The sequence below is a fragment of the Jaculus jaculus genome, chromosome 1 (genome assembly GCF_020740685.1).
Source record: "Jaculus jaculus isolate mJacJac1 chromosome 1, mJacJac1.mat.Y.cur, whole genome shotgun sequence".
Taxonomy (NCBI): domain Eukaryota; kingdom Metazoa; phylum Chordata; class Mammalia; order Rodentia; family Dipodidae; genus Jaculus; species Jaculus jaculus.
The window spans coordinates 247,029,273-247,047,701 of NC_059102.1; the positions used below are offsets into that span (position 1 = coordinate 247,029,273).

General features: G+C 48.3%; 1 protein-coding gene across 1 annotated transcript; it reads left to right on the forward strand.

Moving 5' to 3' along the window:
- The first annotated feature begins 4,912 nt into the window (after positions 1-4,912).
- Positions 4,913-12,773, forward strand: LOC101614888 (dipeptidase 3). Its single transcript, XM_004661559.2, has 11 exons — positions 4,913-4,969; positions 5,083-5,369; positions 5,649-5,775; positions 6,198-6,327; positions 6,412-6,553; positions 6,819-6,888; positions 7,015-7,191; positions 11,117-11,201; positions 11,688-11,763; positions 12,232-12,367; positions 12,468-12,773. The coding sequence occupies exons 2-11, from the start codon at positions 5,110-5,112 to the stop codon at positions 12,699-12,701; spliced, it is 1,437 nt and encodes a 478-aa protein (XP_004661616.2). The 5' UTR covers positions 4,913-4,969; positions 5,083-5,109; the 3' UTR covers positions 12,702-12,773.
- Positions 12,774-18,429: the final 5,656 nt, after the last annotated feature.

The following is an 18,429-nucleotide window of genomic DNA, read 5'->3' on the forward strand; positions in this document are numbered from 1 at the left end:
GGCTAGTAAAGTAAAAAAGAGACATAAAGGGTAGAGAAAGGAAGGGAGGAGGATACTTAATAGGTTGATATTGTATATATGTAATTACAATGATTGTAATGGGGAGGTAATATGATGGAGAATGGAATTTCAAATGGGAAAGTGTGGGGGTGGGGAGGAAGGGAATTACCATGGGATATATTTTATAATCATGGAAAATGTTAATAAAAATTAAAAAAAATTAAAAAATAAAAAAATAAAAATAAAATAAAAAGAGGGCTGGAGACATGGCTTAGCAGTGAAGGTGCTTGCCTACAAAGGCTACGGACACAGGCTCAATTCCCCAATACCCACATAAGCCAGATGCACAAGGTAGCACATGTGTCTGGAGTTCATTTGCAGTGGCTGGGAGCCCTGGTGCACCCATTCTCTCTATATATCTGCATCTTCCTTTCTCTTTCTCTCTCTCAAGTAAATAAAATTTTTTTTTTAAAAAAAGGAAGGATTTCTCTTACTTAGTATTTAAAAATGGGGGGAAATCTACTGAAAACCTAATCAAAAGCCTATGGTGGGGGAGGTCACAAGCCTTAGGAATGTAACACCTGCTGGTGTTTGGCTAAATGCATATATTATGCTCACCAAACTGCCCTGTAAGCACTTTATTTAATGTTCATAGCCATATATTAATGCTACTCTCACTTTTGGTTAGAGAAGTTTCTCTTTTCAGATGGCGGTGACCACTGGTATGACCCAAAAGGCACCATAGTGCTCAGAAATAACAAAGATAAAATTGGCCAAATTGTCACGTCTTTTTTTTTTTCCAAGCCTTGCACTGTCCACTGTCCTCCATAGGATCCTTTAGACCGTACTGTATGTGTAAACACGACATAGCCTGGGACGCCTGAGACCCTGTCTCCAGAAATAGAGAGGGGTGCTGGAGTAACGGGTTTACATTCTGAGTTTAATTTCCCAGCACCCATTTAAAGATGGACACAAAATGGCACATGAGTCTGTGATCCCAAAAGACCTAAGGCAATGGGAGGGGGAATGCAGAAGAATCTAGAAGCATGCAGGCCAGCTATACTGGCACACATACAGTGGCAAAAACAAGAAGGCAGACCCTGTCTCAAAAAGAAAGCAAGGGCTGGAGAGATGGCTTAGCGGTTAAGCGCTTGCCTGTGAAGCCTAAGGACCCCGGTTCGAGGCTCGGTTCCCCAGGACCCACGTTAGCCAGATGCACAAGGGGGCGCACGCGTCTGGAGTTCGTTTGCAGAGGCTGGAAGCCCTGGAGTGCCCATTCTCTCTCTCTCCCTCTATCTGTCTTTCTCTCTGTGTCTGTCGCTCTCAAATAAATAAATAAAAAATTAAAAAAAAAAAAAGAAAGAAAGCAAATGCCGGATGTGGTAGTGCACAGCTTCAATCCCAGTACTTGGGAGGCAGGGGTAGAGGGATTTCTGTAAGACAAGGCCAGCCTGGGACTAACTAAGCACTGTGGTTTCAGGAGTTCCAGCCTCAGCATTACACAACAGAGGTAATGCAGCTCCACCAGGAGTTGAGATGTAATTAGTTAATAATCATGATTGCAGCAGACCCGGGGGCACTACTTTTCATTCACCCTTCTTCCTCAGTGTTCAAGTTCAAAGCAGAGTAATTACCAGGGCCACTTTTATGTTGACGGGTCCTGCATTCTGATGCCAGTCTCTTTGGCTCCACAATTCTAAGGGAAGAAATAATCCAAAGGGAAGACTGATCTGTTTGGATTTTCAGTCTCCTTGGATCTGTTCTATTTGAAATAGTTTTAAATTTTATTTTATTGTATTTATTTGTGAGACAGAGAAAGAGTCAGATGGATAGAGTGAGAAAGTACGGTGGCACCAGGGCCTTCAGCCACTGCAAATGAACTCTAGACGCATGCGCCCCCTTGTGCATCTGGCTAATGTGGGTCCTGGGAAATCAAAACTGGGTCCTTTGGCTTTGCAGGCAAATGTCTTAACCACTAAGCCATCCCTCTGCTAGGAGTATGGCTAACTATCAAACAAGCGACTTTAACTGCTGAGCCATCTCACTAGCCGTGTGGCTATCAAACCCAGGATCTAAATCATATTAGGCAATATCCCTACCATTGAGTTCCCCTCCTCTTTAATACCTTCCTAATGCTCTGCTGCCTTCAAGAAGATGTGTGTGGGGCTGGAGGGATAGCTTAGCAGAGCCAAAGAACCCAGGTTCGATTCCCTAGTACCCAGATGTGCAAGGGGCGCATGCATCTGGAGTTCATTTGCAGTAGCTGGAGGCCCTGGCCTGCCCATTCTCTCTCTACCTCCCTCTTTCTCTATCAAATAAATAAATAAAAATAAAATATTTTTTAAATGATGTGTGTGTGTGTGAGATCTGTGTACCTGTTTGTGTGTGTGTACATACATATGTTTGTGTGCCCATATGCACACGTGCATAGAGACCAAAGATTGATGTCAAGTGTCTTCCTCAATCTTTTTTGTTTGTTTGTTTTTCAAGGTAGGGTCTCATTCAGCCCAGGAGGACCTGGAATTCACTATGTAGTCTCACACTGGCCTCAAACTCACAGCAATCCTACCTCTGCCTTGCAAGTGCTGGAATTAAAGGCATGCGCCACTATGCCCAGTTCTACCTTATTTTATTAAGCTTATTTTATTTATGTATTTGAGAGAAAGAGGCAGACAGAGAGAGAGAGAGAGAGAGAGAGAGAGAGAAAAAGAATGGGTGTGCTAGGGCCTCTAGTGACTGCAAACAAACTCCAGATACGGAAAGTGTGGGGGTGGGGAGGGAGGGAATTGCCATGGGATATATTTTATAATCATGGAAAATGTTAATAAAAATTAAAAAAAAAAAACCTCCAGATACATGGGCCACCTTGTGTATCTGGGTTTGCATGGGTCCTGGGGAATCAAACCAGGGTCCTTTGGCTTTGCAGGCAAGCACCTTAACTGCTAAGCCATCTCTCCAGGCCTCCACCTTATTTTTTATTTTTATTTATTTATTTGAGAGCGAGAAAGAGAAAGAGGCAGAGGGAGTGAGAGAGAGAATGGGCACACCAGGGCCTCCAGCCACTGCAAACAAATTCTACATGCATGCGCCCCCTTGTGCATATGGCTTACATGGGTCCTGGGGAATCTAACCAGAGTCCTTTGGCTTTGCAGGCAAATGCCTTAACTGCTAAGCCATCTCTCCAGCCCTCTACCTTATTTTTTTAAATACTTTATTTATTTATTTACAAACACAGAGAGAGAGAGAATAGTTGCACCAAGGCCTCCAGTCACTTCAAACAAACTTTAAACACATGTACTACCTTGTGCATCTGGCTTTACGTGGGTACTGGGAAATCCAACCTGGGTGGTTAGGCTTTGTAAACAAGCATCTTAACTGCTGAGCCATCTCTCCAGCCCATTGTGGGTTTTTTTGTTTGTTTGTTTGTTTGTTTGTTTGTTTGGTTGGTTGGTTTTTCGAGGTAGGGTCTCACACTAGCCTTGACTGAACTAGAATTCACTATGTAGTCTCAGGGTGGCACTGAACTCACAATGATCCTCCTACCTCTGCCTCCCAAATGCTGGGATTAAAGGTGTGCACCACCACACCCAGCTCCAGCCCTATTTTTTTTTTTATTTTTATCAACATTTTCCATGATTATAAAATATATCCCATAGTAATTCCCTCCCTCCCTACCCCCACACTTTCCCATTTGAAATTCCATTCTCCATCATATTACCTCCCCATTACAATCATTGTAATTACATATATACAATATCAACCTATTAAGTATCCTCCTCCCTTCCTTTCTCTACCCTTTATGTCTCCTTTTTAACTTACTGGCCTCTGCTACTAAGTATTTTCATTCTCACGCAGAAGCCCAGTCATCTGTAGCTAGGACCCACATATGAGAGGGAACATGTGGCGCTTGCCAGCCCTATTTTTTAAATTTTATTTTATTTTACTTATTTGAGAGAAAGAGGCAGACAGAGAAAGGGAGAGAATGGGTGTGCCAGGGCCTTCAGCCACTGCAAACAAACCCCAGACACATGCGCCATTTTGTGCATCTGGCTTATGTGGGTCCTGGGGAATTGAACCTCAGTCCTTTGGCTTCACAGACAAACACCTTAACCCCTAAGCCATATCTCCAGCCACCCCTCTCCTTTTTTTCTTTTCTTTTCTTTTCCTTTCTTTTCTTTTCTTTTCTTTTCTTTTTTTTTAATAGACAGGATATCCCTCTATAGTTCAGGCTATCCCAGAACTCACTAGGTAGCCTAAACTGGTCTTATATTCTCCACCATCCTCGAGTCTGGAATTACAGATGTGAATGACCATGCCTGGCTTCTCCCCATCCCGCCCCCAGCGTATGGTGATGTAGTTCAAACTGGCTGCAAACCCTCCATCCTGTTGCTCTTGCTTCCCAGCGGCCAGAATTATACACCCAGCCAGGGACCCTCCTTGTCAGCCACTGGTGGCGTGCGTCCATGGTCTACCTACTCCCTAAAAGCAGCCATTGGAGAAGGGCCTGGCTTCAGGAGCCCCAGGCCAGCCTGAGCAACCCAGCGAAACCCTTTTACCGTAACAACAGACCCCCCCCCAAAAAAAAAAAAAACCCAGCAAAAATCCATACAGTTCTAATTCACCCTTCTACGTGGAAGTTGGCATGCCATGAAATGATGTGTCCCCTTTTGACGGCGAAGTACGAGGACACTACGCCCTCCCCTAGGACAGCGGGGAGTGAGGTTGGCAAAGCTCCTGCGCCCCTCACCGGTCCCCCACTGGCTTCTTGCCCCAGTTGCCAGTCGGCTGGGCCCGAGGCCGAGGGGGGCTCCGCGCCTCGGCGCCCCCGGGACCAGTCGGCCCGCCCGGCCCGAGGGGGCGCCCTCGTGTTGAGCGCGGAAGGACCCCGGGGGGCCCTCTAGCAGCTGCTCCTCCCCTCCGCGTGGGAAGATTCCAGCGCGTCGTCGGTTGGTTGCAGGTTGGTTGCAGAGTAAGTAGCGTGCCTGGAAGCCCGTCCGGGGGAAGCCGCGGCCTGCCCCCCACCCCCACCTCCACCCCCACCCCCGATGCCATTCTCGCCTTCTGTCCGTCCCCCGTCCTCAGGCTCTTGGGACCGTCGCCCCGCACGACATGCAGCCCACGGGCCTTGAGGGTTCCCGCGCGCTGGGCCGGGGGCCCCTCTCGAGTTCGCTGCTCCTGCTGCTTCTGCTGCTGCTTCAGCCCTCGGCCTACCCCCAGACCACTGAGGACACCTCCGGTGCCCAGACTGTGCCAGACACCGCCAGCGCCCAGACCGCTCAGACCGCCCCAGACACGCCAGGCGCTGACGGTGCCTCCGGCCTGCGAGAGCGTGCGCGGGCCTTGATGCGAGACTTCCCGCTCGTGGATGGGTAAAGCGCGGCGTGGGGACCGTGTGGGTGCCCCTGGTCCGGGGAGGGCTCAGAACGGACGGGGCTAATGCTGCATCATCCCCCTTGGACCTTCTCCCACCCCACCCCCGGTGCGTAGGTTGTCCACTTCTTGCCCCACTGCTGGTGAAACTCTCTTCCAACTCCACCTCAGGAGCCTCCATATTGCCTGTGGCCTGATGGGGTGGGGGAGGGTGGCGGTCATTTGCCCTTTCTGACAAGGGAGGCCCTGTTCTCATTCTTGACCTTGACACCTCACAGCCACAATGACCTGCCTCTGCTCCTGAGAGAACTTTACCAGAACATACTTCAGGATGTAAACCTGCACAATTTCAGCCGTGGCCAGACCAGCCTGGATAGACTCAGGGATGGCCTTGTGGGCGCCCAGGTAACACAGGGACACACAGAGGGCCAGAGTAGTTGCTGGGAAGTGTTGGGACCACAGAAACTTGGGTAGACCAGCCCTCAGGTGACCAGGTACATGGGGCATGTGGTGTGCCATCATGTGAGCTGCATGGCTCTTGGGGTTCTGTGGAAACAGGTAGAAAATGACCAGGAAAATTCCCTGGTAAGTGTGGAGATATGGTGGATTGGCCTGGAGCATTTACAAAGGTGTGTGTGACGGGTGGGGGACAGCAGCCCATGGACCATGAGTCCAGTTTGTTCACCGGCTGCAAGCTTAATAGACATCAAGGCATTAGGCATGGGGACTGACCCACATAGACACTTTGGGGGCTGAGGAAGTACTGGCAGGCCTAGGAGATTGCAGACCACCCTGGCCTCACTGTGGACCTCTGGACCCATTGCCAGTTCTGGTCCGCCTACGTCCCATGCCAAAACCAGGACAGGGATGCTGTGCGCCTTGCCCTAGAGCAGATCGACCTCATCCGCCGCATGTGTGCCTCTTATTCTGAGTTGGAGCTTGTGACCTCAGCTGAAGGTGTGCTGGTGTGGGAGGCAGTCTGGGATTCCCTCTGTTGGTTCTGTCCTTGGGCTCTGGTCACTTGACTCCAGCCATTTTTAGGTCTGAACAGCACTAAGAAGCTGGCTTGCCTCATTGGCGTAGAGGGGGGCCACGCCCTGGACAGCAGCCTTTCTGTACTGCGCAGTTTCTACCTGTTGGGAGTGCGCTACCTGGTGCTCACTCACACCTGCAGCACGCCCTGGTAAGCACAGTGCCCGCCCAGGGTGGAAGGGCAGACTGTGGTAGGGAAACTGCTCTCCCTGTGATGGGCCTGACCATGGACATTGGGACAAAGTGGTCCACTAGGGGAGGCTGGACTCCCAGCGGGGCCCTCACATTCCCAGAAAGTAGTTCACTCTGGTACTCACTTGTTCTGGAGGTAAGATGGATGGATGGAGGGAGAGAGGGCCCCAAGTCGCCAACAGCAAAGGTATGGCGGCAAGATTGCTCTCCTGTCTATCCTGTAGGGCAGAGAGTTCCACCAAACTCACAGATCACTTCTACACCAACGTCAGTGGGTTGACAAGCTTTGGTGAGGTGAGGATTCCTGTTCTGTAACCTCCCTCTCCCCACCCCCCCAACCTGCTCCCTACAGATATGCCTGTACATCTTTGCTCCCAGACCCCCTCTGTTCACCCCTCCCCAACCCAATTGTCCCTGCAGAAAGTGGTGGAAGAAATGAACCGCTTGGGCATGATGATAGACTTGTCCTATGCCTCAGACACCCTAGTGAGGCGGACCCTGGAGGTGTCGCGGGCTCCTGTGATCTTTTCCCACTCAGCTGCTAGGGCTGTGTGCAACAATTTGCTGAATGTTCCTGATGATATCCTGCAGCTTCTGGTGAGTAGCCATCCATCCTTCAAACCCAAGGCTAAAAGCACACTTTATCTAGTGTCTTTTTGCTTTGTTTTATTTTGAGGCAGGTTTGTCATGTAGCTCAGGCTGGTCTCAAACTGGATATATAGTCAAGAATGACCTTGAACTTCAGTTTCTCCTACCTTCACCTCTTGAGTGCTGACATTACAAGTATACAGTATTACACCTAGTCAGTTTATGTGCACTCAGGAGTCGGAGGTAGGAGTATTGCAGTGAGTTTGGGGCCACCCTGAGACTACCTAGTGAATTCCAGGTCAGCCTGGGCTAGAGTGAGAGCCTACCTCAAAAAAGGCAAAAAAAAAAAAAGGGGGGGGTAATAAAGATTCTTGTAGCTAGGCATGGTGGTAGATGTCTAATCACAGCATTTGTGGGGGTTGAAGCAGGAGGGTCATGAGTTTGAAACTAGCCTGAGCTACATAGCAAGATCTTGTCTCAAAACACAGAAAGGGGGCTGGAGAGATGGCTCAGCAATTAAGTCACTTGCTCTCAAAGCCTAATTACCTGGGTTCAGTTTCCCAGTACCCATGTAAAGCCAGATGCACAAAGGTTCAATTCCCCAGGACCTATGTAAGCCAGATGCACAAGGTGGTGCATGCATCTGGAATTCATTTGCAGCAGCTGGAGGCCCTGGCATATCCACTTTCTGTCTCTGTCTCTGTCTGTCTGTCTCTCTCTCTTCTTCTCTCTCTCCTCTCTCTCAAATAAATAAATAAATAATATTTTTAAAAATAAATATTAAGCTGGGTGTGGTGGTGCATGCCTTTAATCCCAGCACTCAGGAAGCAGAGGTAGAAGGATCTTCAAGAGTTCAAGGCCACCCTGAGACTGCATAGTGAATTCCAGGTCAGCCTGGGCTAGAGTAAGACCCTATCTCAAAAAAAAAAAAAAAAAAAAAGAATGAATAAATAAATAAATAAGTAATAAATACATAGCCAGATGTAGTGGCACAAGCCTTGAATCCCAGCACTTGGGAGGCAGAGGTAGGAGGATTGCCGTGAGTTCAAATGTACCCTGAGACTGCATATTGCATTCCAGGTCAGCCTGGGCTAGAGTGAGACCTTACGCTGAAAAACCAAAAGTAAATAAATAAGTTAAAAAAAAAAAAACAAACAGAAAGGCATGCAGCTCATACCTATGCTCCCAGCACTCTAGAGGATGAAGTAGAAGGACCACCATGAGTTCAAGGCCCACCTGGGCTACAGTGAGACCCTGCCTTAAAAAATAAAGGGCGGGCTGGAGAGATGGCTTAGCGGTTAAGCGCTTGCCTGTGAAGCCTAAGGACCCCGGTTCGAGGCTCGGTTCCCCAGGTCCCACGTTAGCCAGATGCACAAGGGGGCGCACGCGTCTGGAGTTCGTTTGCAGTGGCTGGAAGCCCTGGCGCGCCCATCCTCTCTCTCCCTCTATCTGTCTTTCTCCCTGTGTCTGTCACTCTCAAATAAATAAATAAAAAATGAACAAAAAATATTTTTAAAAATATTTTAAAAAAATAAATAAATAAATAAAGGGCTAGGAAAGCCAGGTGGGCTGGTGCATTCCTTTAATCCCAACACTTGGGAGGCAGAGGTAAGAGGATCACTGTGAGTTCAAGGCCACCCTGAGACTACATAGTGAATTCCAGGTCAACCTGGGCTAGAGTGAGACAGACCCTACTTCAAAAGAAACAAAAAGCAAATAATAATAATAAATTAATTCATTCATTAATTAAGGACTAGGGAGATTTCTCAATGGCTAAATATGCTTGCTTGCAAAGCCTGCTGGCCTAGTTTAAATTCCTCAGAACTCAAAGCCACAAGCATATGGTGTTTGTTGGCAACAGCAAGAGACCCTGGCATGCCCCACCCCTGACTCATGCAAATAAATTTTAATTTTTAAAAAAGTGGAATGGGCTGGAGAGATTGCTCAGTGGTTAAGGCAATCGTTTGCAAAGCCTAATGACCCAGGTTTGATTCCCCAGTACCCACATAAAGCCAAATGTACAAAGTGGCACATGCATCTGGAGCTTGTTTGCATTGGCTAGAGGGTCTCGCGTGCCCATTTTTTCTCTCTCTTCCCTCTCTCTCTCTGTCTCTTTGTAAATAAATTTAAGAACACACTTATTTAAAGAAAGAAGGAACTGGGCATGGTGGTGCATGCCTCTAATCCCAGCACTCGGGAGGCAGAGGTAGAAGGATCACCATGAGTTCAAGGCTAGCCTGAGACTACATAGTGAATTCCACATCAGCCTGGGCTAAAGCAAGACCCTACCTCAAAAATAAATAAATAAAAATAAGTAAATAAATAAATAGGGGCTGCAGAGATGGCTTAGCGGTTAAGGCCCTTGCTTGCAAAGCCAAAGTACCAAGGCTCACCTCCCCAGGACCCACAAAAGCCAGATGCACAAGGGGGTGCACACCTCTGGAGTTCATTTGCAGTGGCTGGAGGCCCTGGCATGCCCATTCTGTGTCTCTACCTGCCTATTTCTGTATATCTCTCTCTCAAATAAATTAAAATTAAAAAACCAAAAATAAATAAATGAATAACTTTAAAAAGGGGGAGGGCAAGAGGGAGGAAGACTTCTGTGTGTATATATGTGTTTTTTGAGACAGGGTTTCTTTTTTATTTTTTTTTTCCGAGGTAGGGTCTCACTCTGGCCCAGGCTGACCTGGAATTCACTATGTAATTTCAGGGTGGCCTCGAACTCTTGGTGATCCTCCTACCTCTGCCTCCCAAATACTGGGATTAAAGACGTGCGCCACCACGCCCGTCTGAGACAGGGTTTCTTATGTAAATGTGGCTGGACTGAAATTTGTGAACGTTTGCCTTAGCTTCCCAAGTGTTGGAGTTTATAGGCATGTATCACCTGAATTGGAGGAATTTTTTTTTTCAAGGTAGGGTCTCACACTCTAACTCAGACTGACCTGGAATTTACTATGTAGTCTCAAGGTGGCCTCAAACTCATGGAAGTCCTCCTACTTCTGCTTCCTGAGTGCTGGGATTAAAGGTGTACACCACCATGCCCAGCTTGGGGTACTTTTTTTTTTAATTTTAATTTTTATTTGTTTGAGAGACAGAAAGAGAGAAAGAGGCTCAAAGACAGAGAGCAAAGAGAATGGACATACCAGGGCCTTTAGCCTCTCCAAATAAACTTTAGATATATGTACCACCTTATGCATCTGGTTACATGGGTCCTGGTGAACTGAAACTGGGTCCTTTGGCTTTGCATGCCTTAATTGCTAAGCCATCTCTCCAGCCAATGAAAGACTTTTTTTTTTTTTTTTTTTTTTTTTTGAGGTAGGGTCTCACTCTAGCTCAGGGAATACTTTTTGCCAGAAACAAAGAAAGCTATCAGGGGGCTGGAGAGATGGCTTGGTGGTTAAGGCATTGGCCTGCAATGCCAAAGGACCCAGGTTTGATTCTCCAGGACCCATGTTAGCCAAATGCAAAAGGGGGCACATGTGTCTGGAGTTTGTTGCAATGGCTGAAGGCTCTGGCGCACCCATTCTCTCCCCCCCCCTTCTTTTCTCTGTCAAATAAATAAAAATAAAATATGTTTTTAAAAAAAGAAAGAAAAATCCCAGCACTTGGGAGGCAGAGGTAGGAGAATCTCCATGAGTTTGAGGCCACCCTGAGACTACAGAGTGAATTCCAGGACAGCCTGGGCTGGAGTGAGACCCTCCCTGGAAAAAAAAAGAAAAGAAAAAGAAAGAAAGCTATCAGGCTGACTAACCTCCATCTCTCAGACTCAAGGCCCAATATGTTTCACCCAGGTACCCCCAAACCCAAGAGAGGAGAAGATTCTTCCAACTCCCAAACTGGGTGCATTGTTATTCTACAGGGGTCCTTACTGTAAGGGAGGCACACTGGTAGGCCAGAGGGGCTGAGCTAAGTGCCACTTTGTCTGTTCCTGTAGAAAAAGAATGGTGGCATAGTGATGGTGACGCTGTCCATGGGGGTGCTACAGTGCAATCTGTTTGCTAATGTGTCCACTGTGGCAGGTAAGTCCCACCTCAGAGACTCTTTGTACAGCCCTGGTCTGGGCTGTGGCCACCAGGGCCCTCGGGACTGCTCTAGTGGTCTGGCACATGTTGGGCAGTGGTAGACCTTCCACCAACCCTGGGGCAGCAGACTCGGCTCTTCACTGCCACCCAGACATGAGACCACAGACAGTGGTGATGGGTGTGAATGACTCTGCTTCTGAGTCTCATTTTTGTTCCCAATCCTTCTCCACACATTCTCCACACCACTGGGCAAGGCTAGGAGAACCCTCATAAGGTTCTCCAGGAGCCCAGAGGAGGGAAGAGGTCCAGTTCGGCCCTGGTGTTCTGTTTGTTGCTGCTTTGGACTTGTTACCACCCATGAGTTCTGTGGAGTCCACAGCCAGGGCCTGGAATGCAGAGGACAGGGCAACTAGTCAGCACTGAGCTTCCTCTGAGTGCAGATGGTCCCATGGTCTAACTCTCCCGCCATCCTCCACCTTCTAGATCACTTTGACCACATCAGGAACGTCATTGGGTCTGAGTTCATTGGGATTGGTGGAAATTATGATGGTTCTGGAAGGTGAGTGTTTCACCTATACTCATCATGAGCTGGGGCACCACAGAGGGTCTTTTAACGTCAGTTCCACACATAAAGATCTTCCCATCCTTCAGGCCTCAACTACAGGTCTGGTCTTCCACCTGACCTCTCCCGACTCATAGGTCCTGTTTCCTAGATTCACCCTGTCCTTCTGTGGCCTAGTGGACCCACTCTAGATTGTCACCGTAGCTAAGTACTCTCTTTCCTCAAAGAAACCCAGCTCATGCATCATCCCCTCCTCCCAGCCCAGCAGACCCAGTGTGGGCTGACTACCTACTTCACTGGATATAATGACAGAAGCTCAGTCCTCAGAGACCTTCTAAAGTAGTGTTCTCCACACTTCAGACCTTGGCCTTCAGTATTGGTCATATATGCCTAGAGATGCTAGGTAGGACAGCAGGCCTTAGACCAGCAATCGGGGCTACAACTGGCCTTTGGGTGGCCATACAGATTCCCTCAGGGGCTGGAGGACGTGTCCACATACCCAGTGCTGATAGAAGAGTTGCTGAGTCGAGGCTGGAGTGATGAAGAGCTTCAAGGCGTCCTTCGAGGAAACCTGTTGCGGGTCTTCGGACAAGTGGAGAAGGTTTCGAAGTGGGGTGGGGAGGGGAAGACCGATGGCTCAGTGGCTTGAGCGGCCTAGAAGGTTGCTGTGGGGGTGCTTGACTGTTGACTTCTACCACCAGGTGAGAGAGGAAAGCCGTGGGCAGAGCCCTGTGGAGGTCAAGTTTCCCAACAGACAGCTGAGCAACTCCTGCCACTCCCACCTCCCGCCTCAGCTTCACAATAACCAGGCTACTCACCTGACCAAGGTGCCAGGTAACCAGGTTCTCCGGAAATCTTCAAAAGCTTCCCCACACCCCATTCCAAGCATCGTGGCTATTGCTGCCTCCCCAGTCCTCATCCCCTGGCTCTGGTGATATGACCAGAGGTCACTGTGGCAAACTCCCACAAATTCTTCCCTTCCGGTTGCAAAAATAAATATTTGAAACATGAAGCCAAATAAATATTTGAAACATGAGGCCAAACGTGTGGGTCATTCCCTTTTTTTTTTTTTTTTAAATTTTTATTAGCATCTTCCATGATTATAAAAAAAATCCCATGGTAATTCCCTCTCTCCCCCCCCCACACACACACTTTCCCCTTTGAAATTCCATTCTCCATCATATTACCTTCCCATCTCAATCTTGTTTTGTTTTTGAGGTAGGCTCTCACTCTAGCCCAGGCTGACCTGGAATTCACTATGTAGTCTCAGGGCATGGCGATTGTCTGCAGGGGATTAAAGGCATGAGCCACCATGCCCAGCTCCTTCCCTTTTTTATGGTCAGGAAGGGTTAAGGCAGTTCACTAGATTTTTGCACTGAAGGCTATAGCCCACAGAAAGTATGAAGGAGTGTGTTTACGATCACCCTGTCAGGCACTGTGACATTGGAAGGATAAATATTTTGGTTTGCTTTAGGGTTTTGTTTGTTTTGAGAGACTGAGTTTCTCTATGTTGTCCTGGAACTCCTGGACTCAAATGATTCTCCTGCCTCTGCTCCCCAGCAGCTGGGATGACAGGTGTGCAGGACCACATCTAGTTTTATGTGGTGCCTCGTGCATGCTAGGCAAATATCTACCAACTTAGCCACCTCTCCAGCTCCTGTTTTTATTGATTGATTGATTGATTGATATTTGGTTTTTCTCTCTACCCTAGGGTGACCTGGAATTCAGTTATGTACTCTTAGGCTGGCCTTGAATTCATGGCGATCCCTACCTCTACCTCCCAAGTGCTGGGATTAAAAGCATGCTCCACCATGCCTGTTTTTATTTATTTTTTTCATTTTTATTATTATTATTATTATTATTTTGGTTTTTCAAGGTAGGGTCTCACTCTAGCCCAGGCTGACCTGGAATTCACTATGGAGTCTCAGGGTGGCCTTGAACTCACAGTGGTCCTCCTACCTCTGCCTTCTGAGTGCTGGGACTAAAAGCATGCTCCAATATGCCTGTTTTTATTTATTTTTTTTCATTTTTATTATTATTGTTATTTATTTATTTATTTATTTAGGTTTTTCAAGGTAAGGTCTCACTGTAGCCCAGGCTGACCTGGAATTCACTATGCAGTCTCAGGGTGGCCTTGAACTCACGGTGATCCTCCTACCTCTCCCTCCTGAGTGCTTGGATTAAAGGCGTGCCTCACCACGCCTAGCCTGAGTGTTTTTATTTTTGAGACAGGGTCCTGCTACGTAGCCCACATTGCCCTCAAACTCATTCTCCTGTCCCTGCTTCCCAAGTGCTGAGAATACAGCACCCAGCGTTTCCCTCTTTTATTTCACTTTTTGGCATTCCTATTCATCAGATGTTAAGATCACTATTTATATCCTTTGATCTATCTCTTTTCTAAAAAAATTTTTTTTGTTGTTTCTCCTTTTGGGAAAATTCCTTAACCCCCATTTACTAATTCGTTTTCATTCTGCTGTTAGAATATTGTTGTATGGCAAATATCCTATGCATTGAAAGATATAAACAACTATTGCCAGCTTTATCAGAAGCAGCTGGGTGTAGGGAGCTGGAGAGATTGCTTAGTGGTTAAAGCACCTGCCTGAAAAGCCAAAGAATCCAGGTTTGATTTCCCCAGTATGCACATAAAGCCAGACGCACAAGGTGGCACATGTGCCTGGAGTTCTCTTACAGTGGCTAGAGACCCTGACATGCCCATTCTCTCTATATCTGCCTCTCTCTTTCCCTCTCTCTCTCCCTCTCTCTCTCAAATAAAATATTTTTTAAAAGAAGCTGGAAAACCAGGTGTGGTGGTGCATGCCTTTAATTCCAGCACTTGAGAGGCAGAGGTAGGAGGATGGCTGAGAGTTCGAGGCCACCCTGAGACTACATAGTTAATTCCAGGTCAGCCTGGACCAGAGTAAGACCCTACCTCGAAAAAAGAAAAGAGACTACATAAGTGAATTCCAGGTCAGTCTGGGCTAAAGTGAAACCCTACCTCAAAAAGAAAGAAAGAAAGAAAGGAGGGAGGGAGGGAGGGAGGGAGGGAGGGAGGGAGGGAGGGAAGGAAGGAAGGAAGGAAGGAAGGAAGGAAGGAAGGAAGGAAGGAAAAGAAGCTGAGGGGCTGAAGAGATGGCTTAGCAGTTAGGGTGCTTGCTTGCAAAGCCTAATGGCCCAGGTTTGATTTACCAGTACTCACAAAAAGCAGATGCACAAAGTGGCACATGCATCTGGAGCTTATTTCCAGTGGTGGAGCCATTCTCTCTCTCTCTGCAAATAAATAATTTTTAAAAATTTTTAAGTAGCTGGGACAACTCATGAGAGAAGGTGTGGGGAGGGTCATCAGACTCCCAAATGAGATTCAGGCACCCCCTGTGCCAACTGTACACTATAAATGCATGAGGACTTGTGACCTCAGGGTGAAATAGAATATATAGAAGGCAAAAGATCAAGGAACAATGAGCTCCACTGAGGTGGTGTCTCTGGAGTCTGCATGCTCTGTAAATTAATCCTCACTCTGAGACGGAGGAAGAAGCATCCTGTAGAAATCCTGACATAGTGAGCCCCACGGAAATGCTGCTCTGTGATCTCATAGTCCTGGACAGGGACAAGGAGCTTCTGGAAGTGGCGATGGGGAAGTCCTCATTAAGAGTATAAGACTTGGAGCTGGGTGTGGTGGCGCACCCCTTTAATCCCAGCACTTGGGAGGCTGAGGTAGGGGGATTGCCATGAGTTGGTCAGCCTGGACCAGAATGAGACCTTACCTTGAAAAAAAAAAAAAAAAAAAACTTGGGCTGGAGAGATAGCTTCGTGATTAAAGTGCTTGCCTGCAAAACCACAGGATCCATGTAAGCTAGATACACAACATGGCACATGCATCTGGAGTTCGTTTGCAGTGCCTGGAGGCCCTGGTGTGCCCATTCTCTTAAAAAAAAGAAGAAGAGGAAAAAAAAAAAGAGTATGAGACTTGGGCTGGAGAGATGACTCAGCAGTTGGGGTGCTTGCCTACAAAGTCTAAAATCGGGTTCAATTCCCAAGTATGCACATAAAGCCAGATGCACAATGTGGCACATGCATTTGGAGTGGCTGCAGGCCCTGGCACGCCCATTCTGTCTGTCTCTCTTCTGTCTATCTCTGCTTGTGAATAAATAAGTAAAAATTATTAAAGAAAACCAACCAAGAAAGAGTAGAAGACGTGGTGGTGGTGTGGTACCTCTGGGGTCCTGAGGCTCTGTGAGTAAGCCCTCATCCTGAGGCTGAGGGAGGAGCGTCCAAGGAGTGATCTTGACACAGGAAGCCCCATCAAAATGGCTGCTTTGGGGGTCCCACATTCTTATAAACAACACCTCTCCATTCCCTGTAAGTGTAAATTCACTGGCTCACTGAACTGCTATTGATGCAGTTGTCATTTGGTCTGCTATCTGTGCCCTATTTGGGGTGAAGACATGTGTTTGCATCTCCCCAGGGGAAAAGTTTCCCATGACAAACATCTATTTGTATTATTTATTTCAAACATAATTATAGGGCTGGAGAAATGGCTTAGCAGTTAAAGCACTTGCCTGTAGAGCCTAAAGACCCAGGTTTGATTCCCCAGGACATGTGTAAACCAGTTGCACAAGGTGGCACATGCATCTGGAGTTCATTTGCAGTGCCTAGAGGCCCTGGTGCGTCCATTCTCTACCTATCTGCTTCTCTCAAATAAATTAATTATAAAGCCAAAGGACCCAGATTTGATTTCCCAGGACACATGTAAGCACAAGGTGGTGCATGCGTTTGGAGTTCATTTGCAGAGGCTAGAAGTCCTGGCACACCCATTCTCTTTCACTCTCTGTCTCTATCTTCCTCTGTCTCTCTCTAAAATAATATATGTAATTGTAGTACTTAAACATATCCTGCAGAATAGGATCATATGCCCCACGGTTACCCAACCCAGGCAGGAGGCGGAGTGCACCGCAGGGGTTGTGTGGGAAGCCCTGTGGTGGTGCTGGAGTGTCACCATTCATACCTCCAAGGTAAGAAGAGTCTGGCAGGTGACAGCGGGGCCAGAGGCTGGGAAGGCATTTTCTGAATGAGCCACTGATGATGCCCATAGGGTAGTCATGAATCAAGAGCAAGCAAAAGCATGGCATGGTGACCTTGAATCCCAGAACTCAAGAGGCAGTGATAGTATTGCTGTGAGCTCGAGGCCAGAATAGGACTACAGAGAGACTTCCAGGTCAGCCTGGGCTACAGTGAGACCCTATCTCAAAAAAAAAAAAAAAAGCCGGGTGTGGCGGCCCACGCCTTTAATCCCAGCGGCGCTCGGAGGCACAGGTAGGAGAATCGTCGTGAGTTCGAGGCCATCCCTGAGACTACTTAGTGAATTCCAGGTCAGCCTGAGCTAAAGTGAGACCCTACCTCGAAAAAAAAACTATCAGGTGAAAGAGATCCGAAGGGCTGAGACCAAGCAACAGGACGTTAGCATGGGCTTGAAGAAATAGATTGGGGTCACATGGAGCATGACATTGCAGGCTAAGAGGAGAGCTAGGACATTCTCATCTCAAGACGGGGCTCCACAGGGAACAGCAGCCAGCAAGCACAGGAGAGGAGTGAGTCGAGAGGGGGAGTGTAGATGGAAGGGAGCTAAGGGTGTTGTGAGGAAAGGGCAAACTAGACAGTCCCCACCTGCGGGGAAATGGTCAGAAGGCAGTGGGCTCCTATAGGACTTGGTGCCCCAGCGCCCCAGAGCTGCAGCTGGGAGGCGGGCATAGTGGTCAGACTCGTAGCCTGAAGTTGGCCCTTGTTCTAAAGCCCGTCTGAGCCAGAAGAGGGAGAAGAACGGTGGTGATAGACAAGTAAGATGGGCCCTGGGGTTTCCTGATAGGGGAACGAAAAAAAGCCTAAAGAACAGCCCAGAAAGATAGCAATGGCAAAGTAAAGAAAACTGAGTAAGTTATTTGAAATAAGTTTGGAACAACGACTCTAGTAAAGGAACCTCCGGGAGGTAGGACAGTAAAAAAGAAAGTTCAAATGAGAGCTTAGCCCAAAGTGACTATCAGGGACGAGGACCCTACGGGGGAGGCAGCAGTGTCCCCAGGGAAGGGCCTGCAACCCCAAGTCACCTCCAAATACGGAAAGCTGCCGCTAGCGGGCAATCGGACAGGGACACCTTTGCCGAGGTTCCGCTTCCAGGCTTGGAGATGCATGAAGGGGTGAGTTTATTATAGAAGTTCGAAATATGCATCTAGGGGTGATGGGAGGCTCTGGGCAGGTTTGGGGTGACCTCTGCGGTAACAGAATGCGGTTGAAGGCTAGTTAGGCCCAGGGCGCAGAGCCAGTGCACCGTGTGCGTGCGTGGTCTCACCAAACCCAAGAACCCGCGGAGTCTTCTCTCCATTTTCCAAGTACCGCATCTGGGGCTCAAAGAGGGCACCCCTCCCCCTCGCCCCAGGTGACACAGGAATCAGACCCTCCCGCCCCTCGACTACTCTCGTCCCGGGGGTCCCCTCGCCACCACGAACTCCACTTCTCCCCCCCCCCACCCCAACACGCTCCTGGGGAGGAGCCGGGCCGAGTCCCTCCTGCTTCCCGCCCCCGAGGGGCGGCCCGGGGGCCGGGCGGAGGAAGTGAGCGCAGCGGGGAGGAATGCGGGGCGGGGCGGGGCGCCGGCCCAGAGCGGCGGGGACT